Raw genomic sequence first — 24,324 nt, 5'->3', positions numbered from 1 at the left:
AATAGCTCCTGGCAGGCACGGGGGACCATATGGGACACCGGGATTCGAACCAACCACCTTTGGTCCTGGATCGGCTGCTTGCAAGGCAAACACCTCTGTGCTATCTCTCCGGGCCCATAAGCATAGCTTTTATATGTACTGTGAAACCAAAAAATTTTCTTTTTTGCTTAACTCCTAGTAATTTATTGTGTACTGGAACTATGAGGTATGCCTGTACAAGTTTTTTGTGGGCTGGTTTTATTTCTGTAGGAGTATATAATTCCTGGATCAAATAGTAACTGTTAAAACTTTTGAGGAACTTCTGAATCAGCTGTTTGCTGATTTATATTATCAGCAACCTGTGTGGATTTCAGTTTCCCACATCTTGGTCAAGACATACTGGCCTTTTATTTTAGACTGAGCTGTCCTATTTGGCATAAAAAATGGTTATCATATTGTGGTTTTAGTTCGCATTTTATAGATTGGTAATAATATTGAGCGATTGTACGTGTACATGCGCATTTATTTGTACATTTTTTTTTTTGTTTTTTTTTTTTGCCTCATTTGGTTATACTCAGAGTTTTTTGCTTTTTAGTTTTGGGCCCACACCTGGCATTGCTCAGGGCTTATTCTTGGTAGGCTCAGGGGACCATATAGGGTGATAGGTTAGATATAACCCTAGTTTGCCTCATGCAAGGCCAACATCCTATTTGCTGTACTATCTCTTTGGCCTTTGCTCAGGCATTCTTGTCTCTGTACTTCAATCACTCTGGTCAGCATTTAGGGACCATATTTGGTGTCTGGGATGAAACCCAGTTTGGCTGTATGCATGACATGTGCTCTATCCATTGTATTTCAATGACTGCATCAGTGCACCAAGTATTTTTTTTTTAAGGATTAAAAATAATTTTCCCTTTCCCACAGTCCCTTTGTTTTTTCATTGATGTTGTGATGACTAGAGATTGTACACATGCCTGCTGTGGAACTTTCTAGGAGCTGTACATCACGCTGTGTGGTGCATTTTGGGGTTTGCATTCCTTTAGTTGAGGTGCAAAAAAGACCATATTAACTCTGAAAAGAAGTTCTTTTTTTTTTTTTTTTTGGTTTTTGGGCCACACCAGGCAATGCGCAGGGATTACTCCTGGCTGTCTGCTCAGAAATAGCTCCTGGCAGGCACGGGGGACCATATGGGACACCGGGATTGGAACCAACCACCTTTGGTCCTGGATCGGCTGTTGCAAGTCAAACACCACTGTGCTATCTCTCTGGGCCCTGAAAAGAAGTTCTTAATGACATTATTCCACATGGAAATATTCTGGGACTTTATTACTAATAGAGCAGAATTTTTTTCCCCTTCCCAGTTTTTCCTTTCTCCCACTCACCTCTGGATTCTTGTTTTTTTAAACTCACGTAATTCGACTGCAGAGCGAGTTCAGTGGTCAAAGCCACATACCTTGCCAAAAGGCATTGATGGGTGTGGCCCAAAATTCCTCCCCCTAAAAAATGATGACAACATGGTGTTCTTAGCACAGAGCTGGGAATACCCCTTAAACATTGCTTGGATGTGACCTTAAAGCCAAATTAAAAAAAAAACATGTAAACAAAAACTTAGAAACTGGGAGTATAGCAGGTAGAGTGTTTTGCCTGTGTGTGACATACCCAGGTTTCATTCCTTGCACCTCATATGGTTCTTTGAGCCCTGCCAGGAATGAACCCTGAGTAGAGCCAGGAATAAGCCTTAAGCACTCAGGGTGTATTCCCCAGACACTCCCAACCCCCAATAAAATGGTTGGAAAAGGTGAAAAATAAAATTGTAGGCAATTCTTAGCTTTTGCATAACTTATGTATGAATTTTGGTTATCCTGGCTTAAATGACCCCATTGTTTACCAGCTTGGTTCAGATTTTACTTACCCTTGGAATATTAACTAATTGTTTTAACCACATCATTTGTTACTAGCTTTTTAATAAGATCATGATGTGAAACATTATGATTTGATGATGTCTTTTCTGATTGGGCTTTGTACATCTGTTATTCAGTGCATGAATAAACAGTAAAGTGTATTTGTGGTGACTCTAAATTATGCCCATTCTGGTTATTTAAAAATGGGGAGTCGATTAACAAAAGTTAGCAAAGAAACTCAAATACAAGTATAGCAAATAAACTATATTAGAAGTAAAATTTGAGTTGAATGTAAATGGGATTACTGAACAGCTAACTCTGTGAAGAATACTTGTTAGGAGAGCCAAATTCTGCAGGAAGAGGATGCTGATGAAGGGAAAAGCTTATTAACATCAATGAGGAAAGTTAATTTAAAGAAAAAGGGAGGGGCTGGAGAGATAGCATGGAGGTAAGGTTTGCCTTGCATGCAGAAGGATGGTGGTTTGAATCCCAGCATCCCATATGGTCCCCCGTGCCTGCCAGGGGTGATACCTGAGCGCAGAGTCAGGAGTAACTCCTGAGAGCTGCCAGGTATGACGCAAAAAAACAAAATTAAAAGAAAAAAAGGAAAAGGATGAAGTTGTCTTAGAAAATGCCAACTCAAAACATTCAAGAGACTTATAACATAGGATGTGCAGTCAATAAAATGTTGGAAGTTAATCAGACAATGAAATATTGATTAGTTAACAAGACTTAGAAAATATTCTCAATCCATATAATGAAAAAAAGGCAAGCATTGTCCAAACCACTCTTAGGCTTTTTAAATTTTATTTTATTGGTCACAATCATTGGTGCTCAGGTTTACACCTGGCTTTGTGCTCAGGGATTACTCCTGCCAGGTTTGAGGGAACTATATGAGATGCTGGATCATGTGCAAGGCACATGCCCAAACTGCTTTACTCTTGCTCATGCTCTGTGTACAAACTACTTTTAAATATTTTGTAAAGAAGTGAACACTTTGATCTCAGTCTTCTAATGTTTTAAATTAAGTTGCACTAACAAATATCTAACACTAATAAGTATTGCTGTTTTTCCATTGCCTTATACAGTAGTAGGAATTGATGGGCCCAGAGCAATAGCACAATGGATAGGGCATTTGCCTTGCAAGCGGCTGACCTAGGGTCAATATCTGGCATCTCATATGGTCTTCTGAGCACAGAATCAGGAATAAACTCCTCAGTGCTGCCGAGTCCACAAATAAAACAAATAAAAAAGAAATCGACAGGGAGGTGTTTGTAGTTAAGATTAGTTCTTTTTCTTTTTTCCTTCATTTTTAGACCACAGCCATTATTGCTCAGGGATTATTTCTGACTCTGCACTCAGGAATGACTCTTGACAGTGTTTGGGATTCTGCTGTGTGAAAGTCAAGCTCTCTACTGTCTCCAGCCCCAGTTTGTCCTATATTTAATTTTGCCTTGCATTATCTTTTTTGTTTTAATTTATTTTTGTGTCACAACTGGTGATGCTCAGGGGTTACTCTTTTGGTCTGCACACAGGAATCCTAGTAGTCCTTGGGGGACCATATTGGGATCCAGAGTCAGCCTGTTCAAGGCAAGCATTTTATCCGCTTTGAGGGTAAAATAAGTCCATTATCTTTTTTTTTTGGTTTTTGGGCCACACCCGGCGGTGCTCAGGGGTTACTCCTGGCTGTCTGCTCAGAAATAGCTCCTGGCAGGCACGGGGGACCATATGGGACACCGGGATTTGAACCAACCACCTTAGGTCCTAGATCGGCTGCTTGCAAGGCAAACACCGCTGTGCTATCTCTCCGGGCCCTAAAGTCCATTATTTTATGAAGAAAAATAATCATGCATATCTGTCAAACCTTTGTATACTAAATCATGTCTGGTTAGAATCAGTTTTCCTTTTTGAATAGCTTTTAGATTTACAGTAACACTTAAAAATCCCTCTTATTTAAGGTTTCAGAATATATTTTGTGGTTTTATTAAGTAAGATCCTTTGAAGTTCTAGTGGTCATACGATCTTTCCAAGTTTTTGTTGTTGTTTTTGGATGATGCTTAGGGGTTACTCCTAACTCTGAATTAAGAATCAAGAATTGGGGCCAGAGAGATAGCCCAGCAGTAGGTCATTTACCTTGCACATGGCCGACCAGGATGACGGTGGTTTGAATCCTGGCATCCCAAATCCATACGGTCCCCCAAGCCTGTCAGGAGTGATTTCTGAGCGCAGAGCCAGGAGTAACCCCTGAGAGCTGCTGGGCTGCCGGTGTGAACCTAAAACCAAAAACCAAAAACCAAAAAAAAAAAAGAATCAAATTGGCAGGGCACAGTGGACCATTTGGGATGCTAGGGAATCAAACTCAGGTCAGCTGTGTGTAAAACAAGCTCCCTATCCACTGTACTCTAGCTCTGGCCCTGCAACTTCCAAGTTTCTTTTTTTGTCTTTAACTTTCTTGGTGTTATGAGTTACTTTTTTTGAGAAATAATTTGTATTGCATTCACATTAAGCTACTTTATACTCTGGAGAGCAAAGTCATTTGAGTTTAAAAGCTGGTTATGTGTAGAGGATGTAACTCAGTAGTAGCACGCTTATTTTGCATGTGTAAGGCCGTAGGTCTCAACCAGAGCACTCTGAAGATACTCTTTGTTTGAATTTCTTTAGCTCAAGTAAGATAATGATGATTTAATTGTGCCTTAATTGGCATGCAATTCAAATACATGAATATAATGAGTATTCCTGAGTATTGAAATACATTTTGAATATTGGTTATATTAAATAGAGCTGTCCCTGCATTTATTTTTGTGGTGCTGGCATTGAAGATGTATTGGCCTCATCTGGCATGTGCATCTACTTTGTGTGTTTTTGTGTAAAGTTTTGAGCCACACCCAGTGGGGCTTAAGGTTTACTTCCGATTTCACTCAGGAATTTCCTGCCTATGCCAGGGGTTAATTATTGAACCCTGGTCTTCATGCAAGGCAAGTAGTTTCCTTCTTTTTTCTTCCTCTTCCCTCTCCCCACCACTTCTCTATTCCTCTCCACTCTCCTTCTCTCCCTTTTCCTTCTTTTTACCCCCTCTGCCCTCCCTTCCCCTTCCCTTTTTTCTTCTGGGCGCTGTGGTTTACAATATTGTTATTGAAGGAATATCAAGCATATATATCACTTCATCTCCTTTCAGCACCCAGTTCTTGCCTTGAGTGATCATTTCCAACTCTTGTCATAGAAGTCCCTTCTCTACCCAGAACGCACTCCCTTGTTCTTTGTGGCAAGCTTCTGGCCCTAGGAGAAAACTTTTCCATGAAGAAATATAAAGTCTTTTAAAATATTCTTTTTTGGGGGGAGAGGCACACCCATTTATGCTCAGGGGTTACTCCTGGCTGTAGGCTCAGAAATCGCCCCTGGCAGGCACAGGGGGACCATATGGGATGCTGGGATACGAACCAATGACCTTCTGCATGAAAGGCAAACGCCTTACCTCCATGTTATCTCTCTGGCCCCTTCTATTCTTTTTCTAATCTGACTGAAAGCATAGTTGGATAGCAGTATTCTTGGCTGGAATCGTTTTTCTTTCTGTGTTTCAGACCAGTCCCTTCTGGCCTGTAGAGTTTGAGAAATCTTGTGCTAGTCTTTTTAGGGGTTCATATGCAACTATTTGCTATTTTTCTGGTTTTAGAATTTTTTTTTTTGATTCTAATTACAGTGCATCTCTGGATTTGTTTGCAATTCCATGAACTTCCTGATTCTGGGTGTTTAACTTGACAGAGAAAATTCAGCTATTTATTTCAATAAGTATTAGGTGTACTAGAAATATAGCTTGGCAATGTACTTGTAGGTATGATGCCCTTCGTTAGATTTTGAATTCTCTGATCCTTTTCTTCTGGAAAAAAAGAAAAAGGAATTTGACTCCTAGAACTTTAAGAAACAAGTGTTCTCATAACTTTTGTTACTTTAATTATTTATTTATTTTTTGTTTTTCGGCCACACCCATTTGATGCTCAGGGGTTACTCCTGGCTAAGCGCTCAGAAATTGCCCCTGGCTTGGGGGAACCATATGGGACACCGGGGGATGGAACCGCCATCCTGATCCGTGGCTAGCACTTGCAAGGCAGACAGACACCTTACCTCTAGCACCACCTCACCAGCCCCTAATTTTTTTTCTTTTAAAATCTCATTTTTGGGTGGTCTTTTTGTGGTTTCTACTTTTTTTTCTTTTTTTTTCCTTTTTTTTTTTTTGAGGGGGGGGTCACACCCAGTGATGCTCAGGGGTTTATTCCTGGCTGTGCACACAGAAATTGCTTCTTACTTGGGGGACCATATGGGACTCTGGGATCAAACTGGTGTGTCCTAGGTCAGCCACTTGCAAGGCAAACGCCCTACTACTGTGCCACCGCTCTGGCCCCATGGTTTCTACTACTTTATCTTCTATGTCATGACTTCAGTTTTTGGAGTTTTCAGTTGAGCTTTTCTAATGCTAAATACTCTCTGTTGTACTTTTCAGTTAGTGCTTATATTTAGCACTAATGGGTTGCATTTTCTTGAACTTTTTTTTTCCCCCCTGGTATTTTTCTATTCCCATTTTCAATGACAGCAGGACTCCCATGTTTTCTTCAGTTTATATAGCTCTGCTAAACTAGGAATTCTCAAGTCTGTGTTCAAGGCCAGGAAAGAATCTGCCTATAGGACTAAGATCTAAAGCTGAGATTTTGGTTTTGGGAGTAGTGCTGCTGCATTGTATTACTGAAAAAGTAGCAACAGTATCAAGTAAAAATTGGAGAAAAGAATCGAAATTTTCTTAAAAGGATTCCAGAATCTCTGATCAGCTGGACTTCCAGTGCAGACAGGATTTTATGGTACCAAATAGCTGACCCTGGGAGTAACATGGGGATTCAGATCATAAGTGGCCAGGGATCAAGACCTAGAATAGGGGCTCATTCTGGGGTTGATTTAAGAGGACGTTGGGGTGATGGTCTCACCACACCACTTGGGTACCAAATAGCTGACCCTGGGAGTAACATGGGGATTCAGATCTTAAGTGGCCAGGAATCAAGACCTAGAATAGGGGCTCATTCTGGGGTTGATTTAAGAGGATATTGGGGTGATGGTCTCACCACACCACTTGGGGAACAAGTCCAGCTAGCTAGTGGGTTTTCTTTGCTAATTAACTTTGTTTTGGGAGTTCATTCTGTTTGTGGGGGTGGTGGGGTAGTGGTGGTATAGCTTATTTACTGACAGATGTGTTGCTAAACATAAGCTAAACATAATAGCTGTCCATCAGCATCTCATCAGCAGAATTTGGAAAGGTTATTAAGATAGGTGCCTGTCAAAGATTTTTTTTCTTGTTTCCATTTCTATATTAAAAGTATGGGATTGGGGTCCAGAGTGATGATGCAGAGTGGTAAGGTATCTGCCTAGCTGGTGCTAGCCTATGATGGACCGTGGTTCGATCCCCCAGTGCTCAGGGGTGACACTCGGGTTACTCCTGGCTATGAATATATATTAACCAAAAAAAATTTTTTTTTGGCTTTTGGATCACACCCAGCAGTGCTCAGGAGTTACTCCTGGCTGTACGCTCAGAAATCGCTCCTGGCAGGCTCGGGACCATATGGGATGTCAGGATTTGACCACTGTCCTGCGTGTCCTCAATGCTATCTCTCCGGCCCCTATTTAAAATTTGTTTTGGTTTTTGAGCCACACCCGGCGGTGCTCAGGGGTTACTCCTGGCTGTCGCTCAGAAATAACTCCTGGCAGCACGGGGGACCATGTGGGACACCGGGATTCGGACAAACCACCTTTGGTCCTGGATCGCCTGCTTGCAAGGCAAACGCTGCTGTGCTATCTCTCCGGACCCTAAAATAATTTTTAAATGTACAGTTCAGTGGCATTAAAATATAATGCAACTTTCATTTTTTATTTTCAATAGGATTATAGATCTAAGAATTTGTACTTTTAACAAAAGTAGTTGAAATAAAATAGAAATATATTTGTAGCTAAGATTTTTTTTTTAAATATTTATTTTGATCATAGTGGCTTACATATTGTTGACAATAATATTTTAGGTACATATTTACATAAAATCAGGGGGGATTCCCATCACTGAATTGCCCTCCCTACCCGTCCGTTTTTGTCTTCTCTCCCATTTCTTCTTCCCTCACCCCCAGGGCGGCTAGAATATGTGGTCCCCTGTGTATCTAACCTACTACTTAGTAGTCTTGCACCTGTTTGGTCTTGATGCCTCCCTTATTTCCCCCTCTAACTGGAGGCAAGACTGTAGCTAAGATTTTTTAAATAATTTATTTTTGATTAAAAATAAATGTGATGATTTTTATCACAGGGCATTGTTATTTAGTAACTAACTTGTCATTTTATTATGGGGTATATTATTAGTAACTGTATTTGGTTACTCTGAATTCACACTTTTCTCCCTCTCATTTTTAGTGCTTTTTTAGGCCCAAAGGATATATTTCCTTATTCTGAAAATAAAGAAAAGTATGGCAAACCAAATAAACGAAAAGGCTTTAATGAAGGTTTATGGGAGATAGATAACAATCCAAAAGTGAAATTTTCAAGTCAACAGGTGAGTCATATTACATAAAATTTAGTTAAGTAGTAGTTACTCATTCTTGGAGGTAATAATGACTTTTTAACTGTAGTAGGAAAATTTAAAACCTTGTGATTTTTAGATTGAATTTTTTTTGTGCTGTTAAAACTTAGCCTTTGTTAGAGTTTTTAGAAAACTGAAAAATAGTCAACTTCTGATTGAAAGTCTATTTAATCATTAAAATTAAACCCACAAGTACTTTTTTGACTTTTTTTTTTTTTGGTTTTTGGGTCACACCCGGCGGTGCTCAGGGGTTACTCCTGGCTGTCTGCTCAGAAATAGCTCCCGGCAGGCACGGGGGACCATATGGGACACCGGGATTCGAACCAACCACCGTTGGTCCTGGATCAGCTGCTTGCAAGGCAAACACCGCTGTGCTATCTCTCCGGGCCCTTTTTTTTGACAGTTTTTTTTTTTTTTTTAAACCCACAAGTACTTTTAAGTACAGGTTTTCTTTTACTTAAAGGGTGTTCTAAGTAAGTGTGTTAGACTGATGGATGTGTTAGATTAAGTGATATGTAATTTATAGTCCTATGCAAAGTGTCTAGGAGAACAGCTTCAATTCTTGATGGTTTCTTCTGTGTCCAGAGTTTATGTTCATTTTTACTAGATTTGAGCTAGTGACAGTAAGAATATGACCAGATCTAAACAAAGATACAGCAACAGATTGAAAATTCAGTTACTGGGCCCGGAGAGATAGCACAGCAGCGTTTACCTTGCAAGCAGCCGATCCAGGACCAAAGGTGGTTGGTTCGAATCCCGGTGTCCCATATGGTCCCCCGTGCCTGCCAGGAGCTATTTCTGGACAGCTAGGAGTGACCCCTGAGCACTGCTGGGTATGGCTCAAAAACCAAAAAAAAAAAAAAAAAAAAAAAGAAAATTCAGTTACTGCCACTCTAGGAACTTGATTTCTTTTTTTATTTTTTGTATTTTTCTACCTCTTTTTGAATCTTTAAATACGTTTTAGTTTTTTTTTTCTGTGTGTAACAGTGATGTTTCATTACTAAATTAGATGATCCCAAGTATTTCCTTATCGCTCAGAATTTAACACTACTAACTACAGTGCTCTGAGTGTAAAGAAGTAGTATGTCCTCTATTCAGAGCCCTGTTTAAAAATATACATATGTATAAATAGATATTCATTGCTAGAAGTCTATATTAGAGTACATACAGGTGAGTTACTCTCAAGATCACTTTAGTAACTGATTAGTGTCTATCAGTGCTATTTTTCAACTTTGTGTGCATTTGATTGTTATAATGATAATGTTTATAACCTCATTTTACTTTATTACTGTTTTATTGTTTGTTTTTTGGTTTTAGCATCACAACCAGTGATGCTCAGGGGTTACTAATGGCTCTGCGCTCAGAAATTGCTCCTGGCAGGCACGGGGAACCATTTGGGATGCCAGTATTGGAACCACCAACCGTCCTGGATAGGTTGTGTGCAAGGCAAATGCCCTGCCGCTGTGCAATCTCTCCGGCCCTTCATCACTGTTTTTATCCCCTATGCTTATATTTATTTAACTGCAGGATTATAAACCCTTAAATTGGGGTAAGATAATCTTTTCAAAACTATTTTTACTTATAGCCATCAGCTAAACAGTCAAATGCATCTTCTGATGTTGAAATTGAAGAAAAAGAAACAAGTGTTTCAAAGGAAGATACTGACATTGAAGAAAAAGCCAGTAATGAGGTATGTTTAAATGGATTTTAGAATGCAAGAGAAATCACTCTTAAGTTCTATACCTAATTTGCTACACGAGAGAAATCATAAAATAAATAAAAAGTACTCTTTAAAGTAGTTGGATAAATAAATGAGAGAATAAGGCTTATTTTCATGTACAAGTTAAGTATTGTTGTATTGGAAAACAGTTCTTAAACCTTAGATATTCATAGATGTTTTTATTTGAAATTATATTACTGTGCAAAATAAAGAGGTCCAGCAGTATGAGAATCCATTATACTGTTACTAATCCTTTTTAAAATATTTATGGGTGAGGTAACAGCTCCCAAGCAGTGCATATCATACTCAGACCTTAGGGCAGGGGTGGCAAACAAGTTCGACACAAAGAGCCAACATTTTAAACTGAGAGTCAGAGAGCCACACCATGCAGTGACCTGCCAAAACAAACACTCACACAAAAGCATCTAATTTTAACAATAATATATTAAATACATATGCATTTTGCCATTTTGAGTGAGGGTAAAAATCTTGCAGTGGTGAGGGTGTGCTGTGTCTTCCACACTAAGAACTAATGGCCAGATGTGACACAACATGTGACACACGGGTGTGTGTGTGTGTGTCCCCCTCGCTGGCCCGTGCAGTTGTTTCTGAGAGGTGGGAGACGGGATGATGCAGCCTGGGGCGGGACTGCGTGCTCGGAGATCTCTCCTCAGAGGTCCCTCCCTCCTCAGAAGCAGCAGAACAAAATCCAAACTTGGCAAAGAGCCACAGTGTACAAAAGAATGGTAAGAGGCAAAGAGCCGCATTCATTTTGGAAGGGAGCCGCATGTGACTCAGGAGCCTCGTGTTCGCTGCCCCTGCCTTAGGGTGATGCAGTACTACTCTAGCCCACTGATAATCGGGGCCTTGTTGGTGGTGTTGGGAGACCGTCAGGCCCACTCCCAGCAGTGTACTTGCAATCTCAACCAAGACTTAATGTATCAAGCATGCTTTCTTAGTCCTTTGAGCTAATAACTCTGGTCGTGGTCCAGTGTGTGTATGTGTTTATACATATATGGTATTTGTTTGTTTATTTGGTTTTTGGGCCACACCCAGTGGCACTCGGGTTACTTCTGGCTCTGCCATCAGGAATTGCTCCTGGCAGGCTCAGGACCTTATGAGAGACCTTATGGGATACTGGGCATCGAACCCAGGTCAGCTACATGTAAGTCAAACACCCTCTCCACTGTGCTATCACTTCCACCCCTATAAAGATCCTACTTCTGGTTTTTTTTTTGTTTTTTTTTTTTTGTTTTTTTTTTTTTTTTGGTTTTTGGGCCACACCCGGCAGTGCTCAGGGGTTACTCCTGGCTATCTGCTCAGAAATAGCTCCTGGCAGGCACGGGGGACCATATGAGACACCGGGATTCGAACCAATCACCTTAGGTCCTGGATCGGCTACTTGCGAGGCAAACACCGCTGTGCTATCTCTCCGGCCCCCCTACTCTGTTTTTGTTTTTGCTTTTGGGCCACACCACTGTACTCGGGTTTACTTAGGTTACTCCGGGCTCTATGCTTAGGAATCACTCCTGGCAGGCTCGGGGGACCATATGGGATGCCAGGGATCGAACCTGCGTTGGCCACATGCAAGGCAAGTAAGTGCCCTACCCCGCTGTGCCATCACTCTGGCCCTGACTTTTCTTTCATATATGGTTTTTAGAATTTTTATATGAACTTTTCTAAAATTAGAAAATTCTAAGTTGTGGGCTAGATAGATACTACAGTGGCTACAGCGCTTGCCTTGCTTGTGGGTGACCCAAGTTTCATTCTCAGCATCCCATACGGTCCCTCAAACATGCCAGGATGGAATCTGAGTGTAGAGAGAAGACTATCGTATGAGAACTGCTGGGTGTGGCCCACAAACTAAAGGAGGGGGAAAATCAAGAACAAACCAAAAAAATGTATGTATGTATTACTGAGTCACACAGTTTATTATTATTATACTATACCTATCATTCTACCACTTTCCATAGGATTGTGTCTATTCTCCCACCTACTCAGTTTTGCTATCCCAGTCTAAGGATTTGTCTTTATTAGATATTGTCTACATCCTTGCTTTGTTTTGAAATTCACCATATTTTTAAATAGTATCTATGCCCAGCATTAATCTGGCTGCCATGTGTGTTTTGCATTGAATTAAAGGCCTCATACTTGCTGGGCATGTGCTCCATTATTTGAACTCCCTCTTTAGTTACTTGTTAGTAAAATTAAAAAAGAGTATTGTGGAATGTGGTTGTATTGAAAAGAGCACTGAATTGAATTTTTAACTGTTTTTCTTGGTGGAGACACTCTTTTATTTATTTGTTCGTTTGTTTGTTTGTTTGGTTTTTGGGCCACACCTGGCAGTGCTTCAGGAATTACTCCTGGCTCTCTGCTCAGAAATTGCTCCTGGCAGGCACAGAGACCATATGGGATGCCGGGATTTGAACCACTTGTTGGTCCTGGTTCAGCCGCTTGCAAGGCAAAGCGCTATCACTGTGCTATCTCTCCAGCCTCAGAGATACACTTTTTAACCCTTTTAGTGCTCATACCATTGAAGTGAATGTTAAAATTATCTCCAGTCTTAGAATTCACAACTCTAAATTTTGGATTTCACTGTATGTATAATTCTTTTTTTTTTTTTTTTTTTTTGGTTTTTGGGCCACACCCATTTGACGCTCAGGGGTTACTCCTGGCCCTGGCTTGGGGGGACCATATGGGACGCCGGTGGATTGAACCGGGTCCATCCTATGCTAGCGCTTGCAAGGCAGACACCTTACCTCTAGCGCCACCTTCCCAGCCCCTGTACGTACAATTCTTTTGGAAGTTTAAGTAGACAAATTTGGGGCTTGGAGAGATAGCACAGCGGTGTTTGCCTTGCAAACAGCCGATCCAGGACCAAAGGTGGTTGGTTTGAATCCCGGTGTCCCATATGGTCCCCCGTGCCTGCCAGGAGCTATTTCTGAGCAGACAGCCCTTGAGCACCACCAGGTGTGGCCCAAAAACCAAAAAAAAAAAAGACAATTTTTTTTGGCTGTGTTGCCTTTGTGTGATTTTTTTTAAATTTTGTGTTTCAAAAGAATTTTTAGGTGGACATGCTATTTAATTTTCTTTCTTTTGTTTTTGGGCCACACCCGGTGATGCTCAGTGGATCCTCCTGGCTATGCGCTCAGAAGTCGCTCCTGGCTTGGGGGACCATATTGGATGCTGGGGGGATCGAACTGCGGTCCATCCTAGGCTAGCGCAGGCAAGACAGGCACCTTACCTCTAGCGCCACCGCTCCGGCCCCACTATTTAATTTTCTAATGATGATAAGACTTTTTTTTTTTTTTTTTTTGTGGTTTTTGGGTCACACCCGGCAGTGCTCAGGGGTTATTCCTGGCTCCAGGCTTAGAAATTGCTCCTGGCAGGCATGGGGGACCATATGGGACGCGGGGATTCGAACCGATGACCTCCTGCATGAAAGGCAAATGCCTTACCTCCATGCTATCTCTCCGGCCCCGATGATAAGACTTTTAATGCTTATGATTTCAAAGTTTAGCAAGCAAGTTAGGTTTTTTCTGTTTGCGATTTTTAAGAAAATTTCTATCTTAGCATAAATTATTTAGTTTCATCTGTATTTTTATTTCAGGATGTGAGTAAAGCAATTGACATAACCACTCCCAAAGCTGCTAGAAGAGGGAGAAAGAGAAAGGTAATTTTTCTGCTTAACCACAAGGGATCCTAAACGAATGATTGTTTTAGTTAAATTGAGAAAGTAACAATAATAGTTACTTATAATTTGAAAGGTACCTTTTACTGTGTCCTTTCACTTTAAATCATTTATATTTTTAAAAGGTAAGTTATTTAGTGAAAACTGTAAATTTTCTGAGTGATATGTTGCTGGTGGGAATGTTGCACTGGTGAAGGGGATGTTCTTTTTTGTGACTGAAATCCAACTACAAACATGTTTGTAAGTTATGGTGTTTAAATATATTATTAAAGAAAAAAATAAAATGAACAAGTTAAAAAATTAAGTTGAATGTCTCAGGAAATGCTACCCTTTTTACTCCTTTTTAATAACTCTAACTTAAGTTCTAAAAGGAATGGTGCTGAACAGACATTAGTTGATAGGATTAAATAAACACATGTAAAATATTCCTAATCCTAGTAGAACAGAATTTTTCTAGAATGTTATTTTGATGTACTGTGATGAGAAGAAACTAATCTTAGTGTACTTTAGTTAAATATTGTTTCTGGCTTAAAAGTCAGTGTTTGAGTGTTTGGGTTTAGGTTCATGGTAGTCTTATAATTGTATTTCTGTAATGTTTAGTTCATCACATCTTTTGTCTTAATTTATGTTCCAGACTGTTAGAAATGACAGACAACAAAGAATATGTTAAGAATTGATTGTCTCATGAGGAAGCAAAATAGGAAAAGTGATATTATCTCCTTTGAGATGTGTGTGGAGAAAATGGACTATTAGTTTTGCAGAATTTTAAAAATAGGAGGATGGAGGTCAGGCAGTTTGAATAATGTATATAAGAACAGAAAATTTGGGGCCGGAGAAATAGCACAGCGGTAAGGCATTTGCCTTAGATGCAGAAGGACTGTGGTTCAAATCTGGGCATCCCATATGTTACCCTGAGCCTGCCAGGAGCGATTTCTGAGCATAGAGCCAGGAGTAACCCCTGAGTGCTGCCAGGTGTGACCCCCCCCCCAAAAAAAAAAAAAAAAAGAACAAAAAATTGACCTTACTTTTCAGGTAACAGACCATAGTTTACAAGATAAGGGTATTCAAAGTCCTATTATTGACATGAAGAATTTGACTTAAAAACACAATGGAGAGCTATTGAATCTTTCATATTTTATCTTTGCTTAAATGAGTCATCTGGAGGTGACTTAGCTCCCTGTGTGCCTCCAGGAAATGACGTAAAAGGGAGGTTTTGGCCCAAGACTCAGGTCCAAACTGTTTGGCATTGGAAGGAAAAGAAGGTCAGAAAAGGGCCATGGTTAGAAAGAAAAGGTGAGAAACACTGGTTTAAAGCAGTGTGAATAAATGGGGGATTTGGCACTGAGATCAGTTCACAAATTCCTTCAGAATTTTAGCCTTACTCATCCAGGCAAAGAAAATCTAGGAGTTTTTAAAAATTCGATGTTAGGAAAGAATACAGCTAACCTGGTTCACAGTACAAAGAGTTTGATCTACGACAGCCCCTATGGTCCCCTGATGTCTACTTGGAATAAGCCCTGAGCACAGCTGGTGTGTCTCCCCTCCCCCCACATAAACCCAAACCCAATAAAACAAAGTGTAATTTCTGAAAAACAACACGAGGCTCCAGATGGGGACTCATTAGTGGCAGTCATCATAACTTTCTTGATTCTAAATTCTACATCTGAAATAGAATAGGTCAATATTTGCATTCTGTGATCTCAGTTTTATTAAAGGAATTCCAGGGCTGTGGAGAGATAGCATAAGAGGGCTAGAACATATGTTTTGAATGAAAGAAATCTGGGTTTGATCCCTGAGTGTACCATACTGGGGTAATATTTTTTTAAAATCTTTTGCCTTTTTTTTTGGGTCATACCTGCCAGTGCTCAGGGTTCAACTCCTGGCTCTATGCTCAGAAATCGCTTGGGAGACCATATGGGATGCTGGGAATCGAACCTCCATCCTTCGGCATGTAAGGCAAATGCCTTACCTCCATGCTATCTCTCCGCTCCCCCCCCCTTTTGCTTAACCCTTCCCTGTTTGAGTCTTTTTTTTTAAACAAGTCTGCATGAGTTTGGAAAGACAGGAAGAAAGAACCTCATAGCAGGTGTTTTTTGGTAGTATAGGTAAGCAGGAATTTTATTAGGAGTGGGTTTTAAAGGGAGTGGAAAGGAATCTAGGGTGATTCTATGGTAGTGACGTAGATGACTAGATTAGATCGTAAGAAACAAAAATATAGAAAGGAAAAAAATGAAATGCTAGAGAGGAAAATAGTAAAAATAAAAGATTTGGTCACTGATATAGAAATAGTAAAATGAATGAGAAAAATCACTTGGGAGAATAGAGAAACCAGAATTTTGAGGAATTACAATTGTGGTAAGATTGCTTTGCAAAATTATGGGTAAAATTTAACTGCCAGGAAAAATCTCCCAAGACAGCAAGCTAAACAGGGGAGGAATTTTAAGAATGTAAAGTTGTATATACTTTTAAGCTAGAGAGGATGTCCAGTAAAGGAGTTAATAATTGAGTTCTATCAAGAGACTTTGTTTTAGGTCACACCTACTGGTTCTCAGGGCTTACTCCTGGCTTTGTGCTCAGGGATCACTCCTGGTGGGGCTAAAGCGACTATGGTGTTCAGAGACTCAAACCTAGTGTACTGTGTGCCCCTTTACCAGGATCCTTTAAAATCAGAAAAGGACAGTTGAATGTTTAATCTATAGTTAACATGCTTCTGAAATTTTGTTTAGGTTTGTTTTGGGGCCATACCTGGAGGTGCTGGGGATTATTCCTGGTTCTGCCTTCAGAAATCACACCTGGTAGGCTCAGGGACCCTATGCGATGCTGGGGTTTGCAAAGCAAATGTCCTACCCACTGTGCTATTGCTCTAGCCCAGCTTTTGAAGATTTTTTAGAGGATAAAGAGAAAATGCTTTAGTGCTGTGGATGTGTTTGCATCCCTAAGCAAAACCTTCGTAGGGCTTGAGAACCTTTATGGGGAGTCTTTATGGGGAGAAAGCGGGAAACACGAAGCGGATGAATATGAAATATGAAAATAAATGGGACCACACAAAATGCATTGTATGGGGACTCATGTCCATGGGACAAGAGACAAATTTTATTGGTCAGCTGGTGACAATTTTAAGCACTAACTCTGGTATGCAAGGTGTCTTCAGGGAAAACAAAGAGCAGAGGATAGCCAGGAGGGGCAACACAATGATACCACACCCTAGAATCTACATATCAAATAACTACCTGAGGTAGGTGAGAAAGAGCCCTGCTAGAGGTAATGTGAAACTTGAGCTGAAGATGTTTTTGGTTTAGCAAAAAGCAGGTTTTTCAAGAAACCAGGAGGAGAGAGACAGAGATATTTATGATGTTTATGTAGTTGCCGGGAAAACAGATTTTTTGGGGGACGGAAATAATTGTTTATCATCATAGAGCTAGACTCAGAAAAAACAAGCTGCTGGCGCCAGGTTATACTAGAAGTAAGAGTCACAAATAAACTAGCCAGCGGGGAGCTTTTGGCGGGCTTTGGTACTGAAATTCCTTTAATGATTGCAGGCAGGATAGCTAAGGCCAAATTTCTGTTTATAGCAGAAACGAATTGAGGGGAAAATGTTAAGTCACTACCATGTAAGAAGTATGACAAGAAATATCGCCAGTGATCCACACAATGATCAATGATTGAGTTCTCCAAACAGGTCTTCTGGCAGTTATTTCTTGGGAGGAAAAATTAGGCACTGCACCAGGAAAGCCAAAAGCCACATCTGGTGCGTGCTTCCTTTTGCAGGTAGTGACACTTTAGCAGGGGGTTAGTTTTTTTGGGGGTGCGGTGGGTGGGTGAGTTACTCCGGGCTCTACGCTCAGAAATTGCTCCTGGTAGGCTCAGGACCATATGGGATGTCGGGATGCTGAACCAAAGTCCTTCTGCATGCAAAGCAAACAAACACCTTACCTCCATGCTATCTCTCTGACCCCGGGTTTAGTATTTCTAAGAGAGATAGTTAAGTAGAAAAATAGACTGAGACACTTTATTTGCAAGAAAAGGTTTGAAAAGAACATAAACGTACGTAAGGATATGTGGGGTGACAGAATGGAGACTATAAAAATTGTCTTAACAGGAAAAATACTTCATTTTTTGTATTATGTAAGAGTATAAAAGCAAAAAAAAATACGAATTTTTTGAGGGAGGAGGAGATCTGGAGCCACACTCAATGATTCTCAAAGATCTTATTCCTGAGTCCATGCTCAGGACTCACTCATGTCATATCACCACTCCTGTGGTATCAAGGATCAAACCTGGGTCTGCTGTATGTAGACTGTCATTCATTATTACAAAATTATTACAGTCATTACATGACTGTCGTTCATCTCTGGTACCACAAAAACAAAAGAATATTAGTGGAATTTCTGAATCAGATTTGCATGCTGTGCTGCTGATAACATATAAAAATTACTTTAGGGGCTGGAGCAGTGGTGCAAGCAGTAAGGCTTCTACCTTGCCTGCGCCCTGGCATCCCATATGGTCCCCCAAGCCAGGAGTGATTTCTGAGCGCATAGCCAGGACTAACCCCTGAGTTTCACTGGGTGTGGCTAAAAACACAAACAACAAAACAAAGCAAACATTACTTTAGAAGGGTGTTAACAGTTTATTGCTCATTAATCAGTATGAATATCTCAGTAAAAAATAGAAATTTCTTGGGCCGGAATGATAACACAGCAGCGGTAGGGCGTTTGCCTTGCATGTGGCCAAATCTGGATGGACCTTGATTCTATTCCCGGCATCCCATATGTCCCCTGAGCCTGCCAGGAGTGATTTCTGAGCACAGACAGGAGTAACCCCAGAGTAACTCCGGAGCATCACCAGGTGTGCCTCTCACCCCAAAGAAACAAACCAAGAATAGAAATTTCTTAAGAGCTTGCAAATTTGATTGAAAAAGAGATTTTCAGTTTTTCTTGGTACAGTTTTGCTGGATTCTAAATTTGGGTTCATAGTAAATCTCCCTCTTAGTTCTTTATTGTTTCTTCCCTTTTAAATTATGATTACTTATGTCACATTTCTTTTCTAATCGGTAGTTTTTAACCTCATTTTTTCTATTTTAGTGTTTGGATCAACAAAACTGATTTTTATTTGGCTGTTGTGTCTTTTTTAGGGGTGGGGCTATTGTCTCAAGGGAGCATTATAATTTACAAAGGATCACAAGATAACTAGAAAACAGTGAATCTCAAATGAAAAATAACATTTCCTGGGGCTGGTGAGGTGGCGCTAGAGGTAAGGTGTCTGCCTTGCAAGCGCTAGCCAAGGAAGGACCGCGGTTCAATCCCTGGCGGTTCAATCCCTGGCGTCCCATATGGTCCCCCTCAAGCCAGGAGCAATTTCTGAGCGCTTAGCCAGGAGTAACCCCTGAGCATCAAGTGGGTGTGGGCCCCCCCCCAAAAAAAAACCAAAAGAAAAATAACATTAACAAAAATAGGGAATATCCACAACTTATTTTGTTGCCTTCTCTAATATTAGAGTAACAATGTAATATAAGCCATATTCAGTTAACACTTTGAGATATATTGAAAGTATACTTGTAAGCAGTTTGTGGGGTACAGTGTAATTATGTTACACTATAGTCATCATTTTACTCCAAGACTACCAGCTTTATTTTTTACAAATAACTTGGCTGAAAATTTTGCTATTAAAAAATATTTTATTGGGGTGGCAGATTTGGGCTTCATGACATTGTTCTGGGACTACTTGCAGCTCTGCTTAGGAGTAAACCCTGCTGTACTCCAGGGATCAAACTGGGGTTGGCTACATTAAAGCCTAGTGTTTTTAACTATAATCTTCATCTCCATTTTTATTTTTGGATTTTACACATGTTCATTCGAATTACAAATTGAGTTTGATGTTGCTCTATGATCAGTCAATGGTTGACAGTGAAGTTTATGTAGAAGTTATGCTTTTAGTGAATTTAGAGTGGCATGTTTCTGCCATTGAATTAAACTTGGAATAACTACTTTTTGCTAAATAAGTTAATTAAATCTTTGTGATTCAGGCAGAAAAACAAGTAGAAACCGAGGAGGCAGGCGTAGTGACAACAGCAGCATCGTCTGTTAATCTAAAAGTGAGTCCTAAAAGAGGACGACCTGCAGGTAGGATTATTAATGTTCAGATCTCTGGCTTGTGATTAATATTCCAATCCATTTAAGTGTCTCATCTCATGCCTCAGGACATAGGTTAATAAGTAGCTAGGCAATTAGTTTTATATGCCCAAGAAGATAAATAAGGTTTCTGTTCTGTATCATAAAGTATTTAAACTTGAAATAATTGATTAGAATTTCTTGTGCTGTTTTTATCCTTATAATGTTTATCTTAAATAATACCAAATGACATTACGGTGAAGTGTAAATTCCATGAATGATGGGCTTATTTTACATGGAGTTATAATGAAATATTGAGAAATATCACTGAAGTATCTAAAATTGTTAGTCTTTTATTTATTGCATTTATTTGGCTATTTAAAATATGCAGTTATGTTTACTACTGCCATCTTAAATTTCCTAACCTGGCAAGAGTGAAATAAGTTGGAAGGAGCTGCTTCTAATAAAGTTAAAAATATTAACCAAAAATCTGGGGCCGGAGAGATAGCATGGAGGTAAGGCGTTTGCCTTTCATGTAGAAGGTCATTAGTTCGAATCCCGTTGTCCCATATGGTCCCCCGTGCCTGCCAGGAGCAATTTCTGAGCATTGAGCCAGGAGTAACCCCTGAGCAATGCCGGGTGTGACCCAAAAAACAAACAAACAAACAAAAAACACACACACAAAAATATTAACCAAAAATCATTTTTTCTACTTAATATTAGGATTCCAAATGAAAAAGGAATAGGATAAATGATATCCAAAAGTTGAATTAGTTCTGACAAAAATTTTTGAAGCTACAGATATATGTACTAATACATATGATTATCATGAGTCTTACATTTGTAAAGCTGACTTTGGTCAATTTGACTTTGACAATGACTTAGTTATTTTTATACCTGTTTAGCAATAGTAATTTGATAATCACTGTTGATTTAAACTTTCAAAAGTTTTATACTCTTTCAATTTGACTCATTTGGGGAATATTTAAAATAAATAATTGTATCTGTTATAAAAAGTGGTTTATAATTAGTAAATTATATGCTACCTGTAATTTTTGTGAGATTTTCATCTTTAAGGGAAAACTGGTAGTTAATTGATTTTTTTTCCTGTATAAATATTAGCTACAGAAGTCAAGATTCCAAAACCAAGAGGTAGACCCAAGATGGTAAAACAGCCCTGTGCTTCAGAGAGTGACATGTAAGTTTGTTTTTAATTAAATTAGTTATATAATGAGTTATTTGACTTTAAATATATAATGTCTGCATATTTTTCACTTTCACTTAGGATATTCATTTTATTAAGCATAAATGAAGTCTTTAAGAAATAGTTCTAACAGGGCCCGGAGAGATAGCACAGCGGCGTTTGCTTTGCAAGCAGCCGATCCAGGACCAAAGGTGGTTGGTTCGAATCCCCGTGTCCCATATGGTCCCCCGTGCCTGCCAGGAGCTATTTCTGAGCAGACAGCCAGGAGTAACTCCTGAGCACTGCTGGGTGTGGCCCAAAAACCAAAAAAATAAAAATAAAAAAAAAATAGAAATTGTTCTAACAGTAAGTAAAAATAGGAAATAAAACATCTGATGATTACTAAATTTATTGGTATCGGGATATAAAGAATACTTTGATGTTAGTAAAATTAATAATAGGGAAATTCGTCAAAATAGTTTGCTGAAAGAAATTCTAAGTGTTTTTTTTTTTTTTTTTGGGGGGGGGGGCTACTTCTAACTGTTGCACACACTCTGTGCATGGGAGTTAATTCCTGATAGTGCTGGGGATAGAACCTGGGTTTGTTCTCAGTACTTTGGACCATCTCTCCTGCTCTAAACAGGATCTTTGAATTGATAACTACAAAACTTTATTAGTTTCTTCAAAATGATTTTTTTTTAGTTTTTGGGCCACACCCAGTAACACTTAGGGGTTACTCCTGGCTGGGGGGAGGGTGTTGGTCATATGGGATGCCGGGAATCAAACCCAGCTCTGTCCTGGGCAGCCGTGTGCGAGACAAATATCCTACTGCTGTGCTATTGCTCCGGCTCCAAAAATGATTTTTATATGAAAGTAGTGTTAAAATCTAAATTTTAAATCTTTTTTAAAATTTTTATTTACAAACCCTTGTGTCGAGGGCTGACTTTCAATAGATCGCAGCGGGAGAGTTGCTGTGCTACGTTTGAAACTGACCCAGAAGCAGGTTATCTACGAATGGTTTAGCGCCAGGTGCCCTATGAACATGTGATGCGAGAGGGCGGCCGCCTTTCGGGCCGCGGCCTGGTTCCCAAGATGAGCGACTCTCCGCACCGGACTCTGGTCCCGAATTTTTTAAGTCATTTTAGAAAAACTTCAGTTATTAACTGGGTTTTTTCTTCATGTATGTATTTTGTGTATGTATCTTATATGTTAGCATTTCAGGGTAGAAACTTCACGTGGGTTATCTATTTAGACAAAGAGGACAAACTTTGTAGCTATTGCTTTTATTTTGGGGGCCTGTCACACCCAGCTCAATGTTTAGGATACTACACAGCACCTGGGATTGAATTTGTGGGCTTTCTGCATGTAAAGCATGTACTTGATCACTAATTTTTTTTGGAAGCAGGGGAACCCCCGTTCAAACGGTGCCCCAGAGGCCTGACTGCTCCTGTTGGCAATTTTGGCCATCTTGGTCTAGCGGTCAGTGCAGGAACTGGAGAATACAATGCTGCTTAGACCCTGCTTTGCTAGCAATTAACTGGTGTCACCCCAGGGGTGTTTGGGTGGAGTTTGAATCTGGATTAGCTGCACGAATTTATCCCCTGTAATATCTGGTTCCAGCTCTGTGTTTCAGGAATACAAAGGATATTCAGTAGTGTTCTTTATGGAATTGATATTTGGATCAAATACCTTAATAGGAAATACTACTATTAGGATGCTGTTGGTTTGAAATATTTTGCATGTAGAATAATGCAAAATAATGTTTAAACAGCTTTTATCACAAATATGGACTATTTAAAAATTAGTAGCAAAAAGTTACTATTGTCTAATTGCTACTGGTAAATTAAAAAATTAGGAAAATTTGGTTTTAGTTTTGTAAATTATCAAATAAGGGGGCCAGAAAGATACCTGCCTTGCATGCAGCTAATCCTGGGTTCAATTCTTGGTATTGGAGTTCTCCAAACCTGCAGGATTAATATTTTCTGAGCTCAGAGCCAGGAGTAAGCTCTCCGCATGGCTTGATGTGGCCCTTTAAAAAAAAAAAAAAACAAAACCCAGATAAATATTTCTCCTCCCAAAGTTGTCTTAAGAATGTCATTAGGGGGCCCGGAGAGATAGCACAGTGGCGTTTGCCTTGCAAGCAGCCGATCCAGGACCAAAGGTGGTTGGTTCGAATCCCGGTGTCCCATATGGTCCCCCGTGCCTTCCAGGAGCTATTTCTGAGCAGACAGCCAGGAGTAACTCCTGAGCAACGCCGGGTGTGGCTCAAAAAACTAAAAAAAAAAACAAAAAACAAAAAAACAATGTCTTTAGGGGGCCTGGAGAAATAGCACAGCGTTGTTTGCCTTGCAAGCAGCCGATCCAGGGCCTAAGGTGGTTGGTTCGAATCCCGGTGTCCCATATGGTCCCCCGTGCCTGCCAGGAACTATTTCTGAGCAGACAGCCAGGAGTAACCCCTGAGCAATGCCGAGTGTGGCCCAAAAACCCCCCCCAAAAAAAAAAAAAGAAGAAAAGAAAAAAATGTCATTAGGTAGAAAGTTTAGCACTTAATGTTCAACATAATACTGCAGTCTGTACACTTAGAACTAAAAACAGTATTAGCTTAATGGTACTCTTTATAGGTCACACACACAGGACTGCTAGGGTGTAGGGAACCCTTGGTGGGGCTGATACTAGCTCAGTGGGCTACATGACACTGGCAGTCCTGGCCACTTAAGGTCTGGAATTCTGCTGAAAGTCTTAAGAACTTTCTTTGGGGATGGAGAGATTGTACAGTAGGTAAGGAACTTGCTTTGCCTTGCATGCCGCTGACATGAATTTTATCCCTGGCGTCCCATTTTGTTCTTCTAGCAGTGCCCGAAGAAGTGGTTCCTAAGCAAAGAGTCAGGAATAAGCCCTGAGCATCACTGAGTGTGGCCCCCAAATAAAAGAAAAATCCATGCCCCCCCCCCCCCCGCCAAAAAAAAAGAACCCTTTCTTTTAGGTGTTTTCTTGGTTTCATTTAGGTAATTACTTTAAGATGGCCTCAGTTTTTTTCTGAGATTATTTTCTAGTATATTTCTCTTAACACTTTCAGCTAATTTTGAGTTTGTTTAGTTACTGCTGAAAATAGAAAATATCCTTGCCAGTCTGCATTTATTAGGGG

At 40.0% G+C, this 24,324-nt stretch overlaps 1 protein-coding gene across 3 annotated transcripts in view; it reads left to right on the top strand.

Moving 5' to 3' along the window:
* PSIP1 (PC4 and SRSF1 interacting protein 1) overlaps positions 1-24,324 on the top strand; it is a 58,352-nt gene that overhangs the window by 18,127 nt on the left and 15,901 nt on the right. For all 3 annotated transcript variants that reach the window (XM_049769367.1, XM_049769368.1, XM_049769369.1), the window contains exons 3-7: positions 8,313-8,451; positions 10,064-10,168; positions 13,809-13,871; positions 19,912-20,008; positions 21,119-21,194. In XM_049769367.1, coding sequence (XP_049625324.1) covers positions 8,313-8,451; positions 10,064-10,168; positions 13,809-13,871; positions 19,912-20,008; positions 21,119-21,194 — 480 coding nt within the window. The remainder of the gene's footprint in view (positions 1-8,312; positions 8,452-10,063; positions 10,169-13,808; positions 13,872-19,911; positions 20,009-21,118; positions 21,195-24,324) is intronic.

This window comes from Suncus etruscus, chromosome 1, assembly GCF_024139225.1.
Source record: "Suncus etruscus isolate mSunEtr1 chromosome 1, mSunEtr1.pri.cur, whole genome shotgun sequence".
NCBI lineage: Eukaryota > Metazoa > Chordata > Mammalia > Eulipotyphla > Soricidae > Suncus > Suncus etruscus.
This window is presented reverse-complemented; position numbering and strand designations above follow the sequence as displayed.